This window comes from Symphodus melops, assembly GCF_947650265.1.
Source record: "Symphodus melops genome assembly, chromosome: 6".
NCBI classification, from domain to species: domain Eukaryota; kingdom Metazoa; phylum Chordata; class Actinopteri; order Labriformes; family Labridae; genus Symphodus; species Symphodus melops.
The window spans coordinates 26,408,919-26,421,962 of record NC_136696.1 but is presented as its reverse complement, the minus strand read 5'-3'; the positions used below and the strand labels follow the sequence as shown (position 1 = coordinate 26,421,962).

The 13,044-nt window shown below is 41.1% G+C and overlaps 2 protein-coding genes across 4 annotated transcripts in view; one reads left to right on the top strand and one right to left on the bottom strand.

The window, feature by feature from the left end:
• Positions 1 to 13,044, top strand: part of akip1 (A kinase (PRKA) interacting protein 1) — a 150,787-nt gene that overhangs the window by 101,932 nt on the left and 35,811 nt on the right. The gene's annotated exons all lie outside the window — the stretch shown is intronic.
• LOC306825006 (rhombotin-1-like) lies at positions 7 to 11,928 on the bottom strand. Of its 2 annotated transcripts, XM_079345476.1 has the most exons (7): positions 11,559 to 11,928; positions 11,398 to 11,441; positions 9,232 to 9,680; positions 8,560 to 8,773; positions 4,457 to 4,582; positions 4,017 to 4,125; positions 7 to 1,475 (listed from the first exon to the last, which is right to left on the bottom strand). In XM_079345476.1, exons 3-6 carry the CDS (start codon positions 9,251 to 9,253, stop codon positions 4,020 to 4,022), a joined length of 468 nt encoding a protein of 155 aa, XP_079201602.1. In that variant the 5' UTR covers positions 9,254 to 9,680; positions 11,398 to 11,441; positions 11,559 to 11,928; the 3' UTR covers positions 7 to 1,475; positions 4,017 to 4,019. The 2 variants fall into 2 exon arrangements, with proteins under 2 accessions (XP_079201602.1, XP_079201603.1); XM_079345477.1 differs by lacking the exons at positions 11,398 to 11,441; positions 11,559 to 11,928 and having other exon boundaries at positions 9,232 to 9,992.

Genomic DNA, 13,044 nt, shown 5'->3' with positions numbered 1-13,044 from the left:
ATTATATTTACTTTTTTGATTTTATTCAGTTATCTGCTTTTAAAATGTTTTTTTTCTATAGTTTTAAACCACATTGTACAGAAAAATGTCTAAAATAACTATATTTTTTTAATTAATAATGTCTGAACGAGAGCCTGCACATTCAGGTATTTTTTAAATACCTCTAGATTTGAAGATGTTGAAGGGAACATATAACAAAAAGCCACATTTACAGTGCTTTTGAACGTTTATTTGGGTAACCTGAGTGTCTACCAACCCACAAAATGTGAAATAAACCCATTCAGTCCTTTGTTTGTGGTCTGCATGAGTCTTACAACTCAGAGAAAAACACTCTGTTTCAAATTTGCTCAACCTGTGACATCACAGTGGGATTCTGGTCAATAAATCCCCTCCCCTGGTATCTCCACCCATTGACTCCACCTCCAGCCGAGGGTAAAACTTTTGTGCAGTTCCACTACTTTTATTCTCACTAGCACAGGATTGATATCTACCAGAAAAACTCAGGGCGAGCTCATTGCCTTTAAAGAGGATCTTTTAATGATTGTCTCTCTCACTCTACAGTCACGTCAGGTCAGCTGAAAAAGATGCACGCTCAAACAGTGATGCACTTGCAGGTGCAAAAATACTGCAAGAAAAAAGAAACTATGAGCAACACTGATGTAGGCTTTGGGCTGAAACACGTCCGTTGTTGATCTGTGCGCTGCTGCTCCACCAAGATAAAAGAAACTTTGAAGGACACTGAGCGTGCTGACTCTTCTGTTTTCTTTCGGTCATGTCAGAACATAAATAATAAGCAAACAAACATATATTTCAGTTTAATAAGTCAAGAAAAAAACAGCTTGATATCAGATTGAAAACTAGGTTTGGGTGGTTTGATGTTCCCCTCGGCTCAGTCGAGTCTTCCAGGAGGTGAAAGAGGATCCGATGATCCTCTTGTGTGGGAGGCGTTCAGGATTTGGGAATATGTTTCTGTTTGTTTTGGGGCTTCTTCCTGCATGCCGCATGGGTGGAGCTCACCACAGACGACAGCTCAGAGACTGCCATAACAATTTGATAATCAGAGAGAGAGAGTTCTGAAAAAGACAACTCCGTGTTTTCTCTGTGATGGATGACTTGGTTGATGCTATGTGCAGCCTTGATTGGCTCCTCTCCATCCAGCTCGTGTTTCAAGTGTGGCGCACAGACTCTTTAAAATCGTCTGCAAATGTTGGTTAAATGAAGTAAACACAGGGGAAAGAACCACGTCGAGTCCTCTGGAAAATATCCTCTCGATAGTTTCATGATTCAGTGTGTGTCTTTCTTCTGGTCCATCTGATCAGAAACAGAAAGTTTTCAGGATAGTTATCACTCAGCTCTTTCAGAATAAAGTTCAATCCTGAGCCGCTGGAAACGTCTCCAGGTTCAGCCTGAAACGTGAAGCCGATGAGGGCCGCGCCGCTGAGATCTTCATGGTCCTTCTTGGCTCACCGTACATCCTAAAAAAAAAAATAAAAAAAAAAAAAATATGAAGGAGCTCCAGGTCAGTCTGTGAGGCTTCAGAGGTTTAATAAAAATATGAGTGCATGCTAATGGCAGTTTAAAATCATGAAAGTTATTTTTCCGATTTTAAATCACGGGTGTACGTTACATATTAATGGTAGCTTCAATTTCCAGCGATGGCAACGCCAGTGGGAAAATATTTTTTTCTCTCCCTCTCGTTTTTATTCCATTTGATGAATGTGATAATAAAAACGAGACAGTTTTACACGAACAGCTCTTGGTCACCTCGGTGCTGGTTAAAGTCTCAAACTGGTTTAAAAAGATGAAAACACACAGTGTCTGATTTTATGAAGAGTTTTGCACTTAAAACTCTTCATAAAATCAGACACTTAAAAACGTTTTTCCCAGTTTTTACTGCAGTAATTTGAGTTCAGAGTCAGTGAGCCTGAAATATTCAGAGATTTTTCTTGACTTAATTATAGGCAGAGGTAACTCACGGCAAAAGAAAATGTCACTGTTCCTACTAAGCTGAACGTGTTGGCCGGCCTGCAACGTCTCTGCACAGACAAAATCATTTCCATGTCTTTATTTGTGAGGCTATTCTTAATCTGCTTCTCTCAGTCTTGTGTAATTGTTTTCAGAGTCTTTGCTCTGTGACAAAAAGCTTATTGTCGTCATCTGTTCCCAAAGTCAGTCTTGAAAAGGGGAAAAGAGTTTCACGCCTGGACTCTGCTGCAGGACGATGTGTTTCTTTACGTCTTAAAGTAGATTGAAGGTGTTGGAGGGAGATGCTTCAGGTTGTAGAAGAAGACTTTTCTGCTCTGTGACTCAGGACATGTCGCTCTGTGTTTTTATGAAAGTAACTTGTTGATTGTGCTGCTGCCTGTCTAGGCAGTAAGAGAGTAAAGAGTCTTAAATAAATGATAAATAAAATTAACCCTTAAAAGGAAACGTCACTCTTCTTCTTATCATTATTCTGTGGACTGTTTTATCCCATTTTAACTTTTTAACCATGTGAGAAAAGTCCATCCTGTTTGTGCTCAAAGAGGCCGTTTGGAGAATTTTTTTGTGGCTTTGAAAATGTTTGGGAATTTATCCTCCCTTTCTTTCACTTCAACTCAAAACATTGTATTTTTTGATGTCCCGTTGCTTTACATTTGGTCTTCTTGTTTCGTTGTCTTTTTATGGTTTTTAAGTTTTATGTCCGCTTTGGTCGACTTTTGTTGTTTTTAAATGAGCTGTATAAATACTGTACATTGATTTGGATTTTTCTTGCAGCTGTTTTTTTCACTCTTCTCCTACGTGATGTGAGTTCAGTATTAACCAGCCAACTTTTAAGTCCTCAAACGTCTCAAAGTTTAATGATAAAAAGAAAACAAATGTGATTCCATTCAGTCTAAATTAGTTTCACGATGAACTCTAAAAGACCTAAAACCAAGAAAAAGTGAAAACGCTCTTCTTCTTTCAGAGCTCTTATAGCTGTAGAGTCAGAATCATAATGATAGCTTTGGCTGCTGGTGGCTTTAGAGTATGTGAGTGAACCCAGGCAGACCCTGAAACCCTCATCGTTGTGGATTTTGTGGCTTTTGCTGCACTTGTTTTCAGACTTCACTCATCTGCCCTCACAGCCGACCGCGGCTCACGCCCACCGAGAGGCTCTACGAAAAGGACGAGACGTTCTCCCAAACAAAGTAATCCTCTGGTGTTTAAAGCTTCGCAGAAACACTTTGGATGTGTTCAAACCTGCAGGCTTGGATTTAAAGATGATAAAGTGTATGCAGAGTGACGCTTTGAGAGACACAAATGTGATAGTAGAGGACACACTTACAGTGCAGGATGTTGATAAGTCTCGCCTTCTCTGTTTGATCGACAACTTTCAAATCACAGCAGCGATGACGGAGCCCGCGAGTCACTTCTGAAGGTACCTTCATTTAGCTGTTTTACACTAAAACATTTATAGTCTATATTTTACTGTTGTCCTAAAGTTGGAGAAAAAAAATCCCTCAGAAGCCTCACATTTACACTTTTCACTTGGGTTGTTTCTAGAGATTTGTCAAGCTACCTCCCATAAATATGAATTCATGAAACTTGACTTGAACCAGCTTTTAGACATTATCATGAAGTCATTTCTGTTATGATAAACTGTTTAATTAGAGGTTGTTTTTTTGTCCAAACTTTGGCCTTCAGTTTTTGTTTTTATTTTAAAATGACCTTGTGTGGGTTTCAATGTAACTCTGATACTGATACTTGTATATTTGACCCGACAGACAAACATATTAACCGCCCTCAGAACGTTACATATTTGTGTGACACGACGCAGACTTCTTCAAAGAAAATATGGTACAAAATATGGCTGCATGGATTGTCTCAGGAGTGCCAGCAGCCTGCGGTTTGAAGTCTCATGACTACATATGGTCATATGTGGGATGAGCCTGTGAGCTCACTTGTAGACCTTCCAGATATCCGTGCGCATGGTTTATTTCAAACTGTCAGAGCAGCTGTCGGGGGCCTGTAATTTATCGTCATCACAATATTACCTCTTATTGAGCCTGCCTCTCTGCGCTGCCATTAAGATGGCCTCCTTCATAGTCCAGCTGGCACAGGATCATGTTGTTCTTGAGGAAAAACTTGTCTCCCACGCAAAATCTGCGGAGAGAAACAAAAATATGGATCTAGGTCTTGGTCCTTGCTGGAGCTGAAGTGAATCATGAGTTCCCAGAGGAGCATTTCATATTGCATACTTTCAGCATACATCCTCGGTTATAATCAGAAAATTAATCTTGCATGATTGCTGCATGATTAACTCCCCAAGTGATATACAAAGTCTGTAACCCCCTCGAGGTTTCTAACTGTGCAGTACATTTCATCGCTTTCTGATTACAATGCATGCTTATAATGACCAGTGGGCTCACTAGCACACCTCCCAGATAAGTCAACTGAATTTGATCTCCCTGGCTAATTGCTCCCCTAATCTTACCTCTGGCGGCAGAGCTGACAGGCAAAGCAGTCTAAATGGTAGACGTTGTCTCTGGCTCTCATCACCATCTCAAAGGCAGGGATCAGCTTACTGCAGGCTGCACAGTTCCCTGTCACCCCAAAGAGCCTGCAGAGAGACAGAGGGCGACAAGCAGACCTGTAGTCTGGACGCACTTAAGATACATTTCAGCCAAAAGCTGAAGAGGCAGAAAGAAAACACTGAAATAAAGAGTGGATAAGCTTAAAAAACCCCTGTGTCTGGGTCAGGGTCACAGATGTAGAAAGTGGAAAACTGCACTGCTTTTTCCTTTGGATGATGACTGGCTTTTTTACTGCAGTGGATAATGCAGCACTCAGATCATATCTTACCAACAGTTAAGTGGGAGGAAACATTCACATCAGCCTCCTGGTTGATTTCTATGAACTTTGAATACTCCCACGTAGATGAAGATGCGTCAATAGTACCAAAAGCTCCCACCCTTACAGCGAAACGTCCGTTAAATCAGCTCGAACAGAAAAGGTTAGCCTAATATACCCTTCAGATATGATCATAAAGACAGAGCCGTGTGTTGACTCACATTTACACCACTTTAGTTTAGTAATTCAACAAGCTGAAATGTGCTAATTAGCACCGGAGTTCCTAAAGGACCCAACGTTTCCAGGAAAAAAATAACTAGTCACAACCCTTCCATTGTTGAAGATTATAGTTTGACAAGTTAGCATGCTAGCATTTGCTAATTAGCACTCAAAACAAAAGGGGGTCGTCCATTTGTTCCTAAGTCTTGTGTTCTCTTGATTCTCACTAACAGTGTAAGAGGTTAACGAGGGACTGAAGCAGCAGGTTCAGCTGACTCAGTTGAGTAAACAAAATCCTGAAGCATTTAGTATTTTGAGCTTCATGCTAACAGCAGCTAACGTCTGAGCGTTGATTTTTTATTTCGAAACAAAAAAAAAACAAGATAATTTTTTAAAAAAGCCAGAATTTGAAAAGGAGTAGGAAGAAGTAAGAACTTATATATCTCTACCTCACATTAGACTTCTTCTGTGTATTGTCAGTATTTCTCATGGTAAAGGTTATATTTGTAGTTCTAATTTGAGAGACTGACACACTGCTGCCAGAAAAAGGCATGATGCAGGCATGATTAAAGGTTATCATTACAAACAAACCTCTGTGGTAGTAAACATGTGCTTCACTTGTTGAGAACAGAGTGATTTTACACAGAAAAGTCAGCTGCTAAAACTCTAAAAGACCTTGATATATCTTGTGTTTTTTAAGGCGGCTAACAGAGAGCAGTAGTACAGAGGATATCCAGATGTTAAACTTTATTTAAAAATGTCACCTACTATAAGAACCACGTGGCTGTTTCTGCCTCAGGAGATGTTTAGCAGGCAAGAAGTTGAGAGTTAATGTATTACACTTTTCTGAAACCATCATCTGATAACATTCAAACCATGTCCTCAAACTACCCGACAACAAAAGCCTGTTATGTTTGAAAACGCTCCGTGACTCACTCTTGACCAGCTGCAGATTGCCTCACCTCTCAGTCACCTCTAAAAGCACGAACAAACGGCTCCCTAAGAGCCTGACACACATGAAGATAAGTGGCCGCTGCTGATTTCCATATTCCATTAGAGGGAAAATAGAAAAGGAGGTTTGGGAGTAACCGTTATGAAAAACGAGTTCGAGGGAGGGAGGGAGGGAGGAAAGTGCCAGAGCCTTGTCTGACAAATGAAAAACGTCATCGAGCGAGTGACCAACATGGGAACAAAAGAGAGTCCTAATTAAAGCGAATGTTCTGATCTAACGAGCCTGAGTCCTGAGCAGGCACCTGGTGGGGTTTTTTTCCTTCTCCTTAACGAGGCTACGAAGCTCAATGCTAATTCTCTACTAATGGTCCAATTAAAAGAAATCACATGGTTTTAATCCTGCTCTTCAAAGGCTTTTGGTCTGCACCCTCGCAATGATGAGGAAAACAGGAGGCAATCTAGCCAATTTAACTGTCAAAAGGGGTTTTGGTCTCTTAAGTGCAGCGCAGCTAATGAGAGACTTAGCTCCAACCAAATCCAGCTGGATTGTACATGAGACTAACACATGAGTTCAGCAATGTGGCTGAGATATCAGGAGTTCCCCTGCTGACCTGACACCAGACGTCGTTATTTAAGGCAAGAAAATGAAGGTTGTGTAACTCTCAGAGGAGCCGTTCAGAGACAGATTCAGGTTTGTGTATAAGTGGTGTCATCAGGATTCATGGGTGGAAGATTAGAAAGGTTAAAACCCTGCTTTAAAAGTTGGTAATTTAAAGCATACTTGTTTTATAAATTAATTGTGTAGTGATTCACAGACAGAAGAGGCGGGGTGACGAATGACCTCGCTCAAAGGGTTTAGAAAGGAGCCGTTCAGACAACCTACAAACATTTATCTTCGTCTGAAGGGTTTATAAAGAGGGCCTGAAGTGCTTCAAAGTGCTCTAAGTGTTAGAAACTTAGGGACCTATTACATGGAGGATACTGTCTGTAACATCAGAGTGTCTGATGCACTGAAAGCAGTCTGGAAAGTAGGCTTTTTCGCTTACTCACCAAAAATGAAAAAAGGAATAAGTAGGTGGAAACAGGACATGATATGAGCCAAGCATAACATCACAATGTGGGAACAGCTAGCCACCTTCGAGCACCTCTTAGATTCAGTACTTGACAATATTTATTTTGGTTTTATCCTGTTAAAAACTGTGAAAGTGTTAAAACAACAATGTGACAGGCCACCAGCAGAGATCCCAAAAAGTTAATGATCCCAGGAGGCGAAGACATTATCCAGCACACATATGAAGACTCGACTAACCCTGCTGAGCGTTTCCAGTTTTTATGCTAAGTGTAGCTAATCAGCTTCCTGCTTCAGCTTTGTTGTTCTCATGCAGACACAAAAGAGTTCACTAATCTTTTTCATCAAAGTCTCACCAAGAAGGCTGAAACTATCTTGAGTAGCTCTTTGCTATTTTACCTCCCACTATATTTTCTCTTTTCATCGTTAACTGTCCTTAAAGAAGCTTCAATTAGCAAGATAAAGGTCACATGACCAGAGAGAGGCATGTGTCACTATTCTCCCCTCACTTTGTTTCCTCTAAAAAAAGACTCAAACAAACACAATGCTCACTCTGCTACTGTCTGTCGAATGATGCTTTTTATCTTTAGGCCTCATCTCCAAACGTTTTCACATATTGAAAAATGTGATCATCAAATCATATTGAAAAAACAGCACTAAACCACATGTTTCTATTCAAATTAACCCACTTTTTCTTTTCTTTGTAAAAACAGCAGACGTCTGCAAAGGTTTGTCCATGTAAGATGAGCAATGCTGAGTCATGATATGATGGGAAAATAAACAGCAGCATGCACAAATGTGGGTCAAACATAAAGTCAAATTCGGTTCAGTCATTTTGATTATTTTAAGTATTTCTATGAAAAACAACCGAAAGATTTTCAAGGTTTTGTATAAAAATAGATGTCTGCACATTTTTTTAAATGGTTTTAAGGGTCCCTTAAGGTTTTAAGGGTCAATGCATATTTGTGTTTGAACATTTTTGATCTAAGTGTTTCATGGCTGGCCAAGGCTGCACACTTTAGTCTATGTTTGTCTTCTAACTGGTTACAGAACTGCACTGTTTACTGATTCAGTTTCTGCATTGTTGTCAATGGGAGGACGTCAGATTCAAGCCCCTAAAATCTAAATTATTATCAAGCAACCTTTATTATTGTACCTAAGCTAGCTCATTTAGCGTTATAGGGTTGCTAATAATTAACCTCATTTAAATTCTGCAGACTCATGTGCATTTGTATCCTGGTTATGAACATTGCACCACTGTTGATAGAAACCACGATACTGTTTATGCACGTTTTTAACCCACAGCTTACAAGCACACAAACAGAAACATGGGTGCTGTTCCTATAATGTGTAAAAGGTGATTTATCACCATGTTCCTCATAAACATCATGAAGAATCTTATCAAACATTAACAGTATCATCAGTGGTGTCTAAGGTTACTTGTTTCAAAGTTGCACAATACTCTCAGTTTGTTCTCCCAGATACACCTGTAGAGAGTTTCAGGTTACCTCAGGTAGTCCCTGCGGCAGAGGATGAGGTTGGCCCGGGTGTAGAGGGTGGAGCCCAGGCGGCCCAGGCGGCAGTCACAGCAGGCACACTTCAGACAGTCCTCGTGCCAGAACCTGTCCAGAGCCTGCAGCATGAAGCGGTCCCGGATCTTCCCGTTGCAGCCGGCGCAGGCTCTCGGCTTCTCTCTGGACTGGAGGGGGACGAGAGACACACCTGGCGAGGACACAACAGGTAGACGGAGCATCACAGACACAGGCGGAAACAGGTTGGGATAAGTAACTCCAAAACATGTGCACTGCAATGATGATTTAAAAATTAAAATATGAGAATCTTAAAAAAAGGTAAGGCATCACAGAATCAATCAAAAGTAACTGTGTCATCTAGTGAAAAACACCCATTTAAGTCACCATAAATACAAGATTAGCAACATGTGCAGCCCCCTGTATGAATATGATGATGTATAATAAAGCCTGTGTTAAGGGCCATTATGTCCTTTTTCTTTATCTCATTAATCATAATAAAACATTTCACCAGATTTTAGTTTGAAGTCAAAGGAAAAGCTTTAATTTGCAAACCCACAGGTTAATATTGTTTGCAGCACAGTCCGTCCAAAGTCCTCAAACCAGTTTCTCCTGCAGTCTATTTGAATTGATGTCGTAAAATGTACTCACTCTCCTCCTTGTCCAGCACCATCCTCCAGGAGTGCGACAACAATCCAACAACAGGAGGAAAACACCTCGCTTCTTCAGTCCAAACAAACACTCACAGGGCTGGTAAACTGCAGAATCAACATTCACCCTCAAACTTCAGCTCCGCTCCTCATAACCACGAGGGAAGCCAAGAGAAACAGCCATGGAGCCGTCTCTCTCTGCGCGTAAAAGAAAACAGCCTCACAGCGTGATGGATGAAAACAGCGACTCCGTGTATCACCTTGCCGGCAGGAGAGATGTCCTTAAATCAAGAGTGTCCGTGTCTTATCAGAGCTGATGTCAGTGCAGAAGGGTGTGTGTGTGTGTGTGTGTGTGTGTGTGTGTGCGCGCGCGCTCACAGGCTGCTGCTGCGGCTGCTCCTCTCTGCACAGACTGAACCTCCTCACACACTGCTCCCTCCTTCTCCCTCTCTGCGAAAAAAAAACTCCCACAGTCAAACGTTTTTTTTTTTTCGTCTCTCTTCAATGCTGCGTGCTAATTATATAAAGTCATTACGCTCAGATCTGATAGTAACCGCCCCCTCCCTCTCTGAATCAATTATTCAATAGACAGTCACACACCAGGACAGCCCGGGCCTGAGGTGTTTTAGAATGAGCTTATTCAACTCCAAGGACACCAATTATCTCCAGGGCGCCCTGTAGTCAAAGCAGAGGCGTTTTACAGCGCGCCAGATGCAGCTCCTTTTAATATGGGTGTGCACGTGCGAATACGTTCGCGTCCGTGCACGTGCATAAGACACACATATTGAGTAAATTCGCACGTTGTACATTTTTTTCAAAAGCAGAAGGTTAGTTGTACTTGATGAGGGCAGGAATACTTAAAAAGTATCACAGCATGAACCGCAGGTTAATAATCTGTCACTGTCAGGAATATTGCAGGATAACTGGATTACATTACAAAAGATAAAACCACTTAAAAGTTATTATTGATATGTTTTAATACTTGTACTGTACTGTAAAGTTGTAATAAACATACTTGGAATATTAAGAGTTATATCAAAAAGAGTTATTCTACTTAACAAGATAATAAATAATAAATCAAAGTCTTCTTTGATTTATAAGACTGATAAGTTTCTGTAATTAAACTTAATACGAGGCAATGTTTACATGTACTGTATGTCCTTGATTAGGAAATCAGCCCATCAATCCATTTTATTTGTTAAGTGTCAATTCATAACAAAAGATCTCAGGAAACAATGGAGACATAACCCATGTTTCACACTTTAACATTCATTTAATATCAAACCGGGAGCAAACAGCTAAACTTTATCAAATAGTCTTTAATGTATACATGACATTGATTGAATATCTTGTTGTAATCTCAAGAAACTTTTCCCCTCATGTTGGTCCCCACTCTCTCTTCCTCCGGGTTTGTTAGTCTATCCACTGTCCTACATAAAGGCAAAGGCCCAAAGATGAATCATCAGGTAAAGTACAGATATGAACACATGTTACAGTGCTTAAGAAAATAGTCCTAAGAAAAGAAGGAAGTCTTTGGATGAATCCGGGGGAATCATAAGCTGACAAACCGTCATCGTAAAACTTAAAGCTAACAATATGCTGATTTTTTCACAAAAATATCTAAATTAATGAAAATGCACCAAACCTATGTTATATTTTTTGCCTATACCTTAAATATTTCCTGCAGCTACTAAATCCTCAATTTTACTATTTAAACAGGACAGGACGTGTCATGTTTCGACGGCCGCCATGACAGACACTGCAAGTTAATGGCTGTTGTGAAAACACCGGATGTTACACCGAAGGTCGCTGCATAAGGAAGAGTGAACTGTTGTAAAAGTTACCATAATGTTGTTGTTTGTACTAATGTGATAAAAACACCATGTAAATACTCGGATACATGAGCTCGTCTGTGAACTTATCCTCTTCCTCAGGTCGGTTTCACCCACTCGTCTTGACCATGGACTACGTGGAGTTTGTTTTCATCGGGTTGGGGGGGAGACAAGCAGAGAGAATCAATCCCACGACTCCTCGAAAGCTTCAACAAGCTCTTTTCATTGAGAGCCCCCCCCCCCCCCCCCTCCCCCCTCCCCCCCTCCCCCCCCCCCCCCCCCCCCCCCACCCCCACAGCAGAACTAGGACCTGCGTTAAAAACAACAAAACTCACCGTAGTCTTTTCTGGTACTTTGTCTACATATCGCTTTGCAGTTCCTGGATCCAATGAAAATAATATAAACTCACACTTTGACTGAATATACTGCAATATACTGGTGCCGGCCTTTAACCGATATTAATATAAATAACAAAACATCTATAACACAGACCCACCACAGAGTTCAAAGTCCTCACAGAACTTTAAAATGTAACATGAAGATGAAATAGTGCAGCCCTAAACGCTGAATCTAAGCTCTACTGAAGGTCACCATATTGAGGATTCAGGGATCAAAACACCACAAAGTATGGTAAAGTCATTTTCTAAAGTTAATATTGAACACCACAGAGGCGTTATTAGTCCTCGTGCATAGATTATTGGAACACTATACTGATTTTCTTTGGAGGTTTTCAAGGGCAGCACAATCCCCGGTCCCATAAACAACACCGCAGCCTGTTTCCAAATAGATCATCCGGCCCTAAATCCTCCTCATTAGAAGCTGTGGCATAAACAACTGTTCCAACATGGCCCCTGGATCAGGTCACACTAATTAACCAGCACCATCGACCGACAATTCCCTCATTATCCGCCCTCTCATCTGATCGCATATATAGGCCGTCAAGACAGCTAACGATCAACAGACTAATTAATCAGCTGATGAGGTGCAAGTGGAGCTCCGGGTTCCCTCTTCATTCGTGAGACACATGGGAGCTAATTAGCTCAATTATTAATGCATCTAATTAAATAGTTTCTCTGGGTAATCATGGTAACTGTCTCGTCTTCTATCTGCTGCTGTGATAAATGGATCTGCGCTGCAATAGACCCCTCTTGTCCCTTTTATTTTGACGTACAGACTCCAATGCAACGGCGTCTTCCCAGGCTAAACGTTACAGGGTATTCACAGGCCCAGACCCCATTAGGCTAATTGTGCTAAAAGCAGTCTGCGGCTGACATTAAAGGTGAGCTGTGGTAAGGACTCTAATTAGCAGGCTGTGGAAATAGGAAGCCTTTTTCGGGCCCATCTGCTGCAGACGTGTCCTCGCTCTGTGTGAAAAGGGCAGAGACAAATTTAGGTGATGTTTTCGTGGAAAGGCTGTTTGTCAGATATAGCGGCACGAGAGGACAGGGTCACCGCGGGAGAACGTTTCACACTGTTACAGCTGAATTTAAAAGAAAGGGGAGACAAGAAAACCCACTGTAATTTGTGGCAGCAAGGTCACATTGTTTTGCATATGAAACCAAAGCCTGCTGCTGCTTGTCAGACTCTAAGAAGAAAAACCTGAACATGTTAAACCCTGAGCCCTTTATGCTACCATTAATATTCTGTTTGCATTCCCATCAACAGCCCTTATCATGTTCCTTTTTTTTTTTAATGCAATGCAATGTCAGGACATCTTGACCCTGGCTAATGAGACGCAAATCAATGGGACTTAATTTTTCACCGTGTAGAGATTTTGTTTCTTCGGATAAAAACGTCGCCTCCTCTTGTCTCTGCTGCTTCAGGTGACTCGCAGAGTTATCGGGGAATGATCTGCTTCTTTTCAATGACTCTGTTAGACAACAAAAAGGGAATTCAAATGTGCATGAGAGGCGCTCTTGTTATCGTTAAAAAGCCACAAGTCAACTGCCCCTCTTAAATCCATAGCTCTTCTTCCTAGTGTT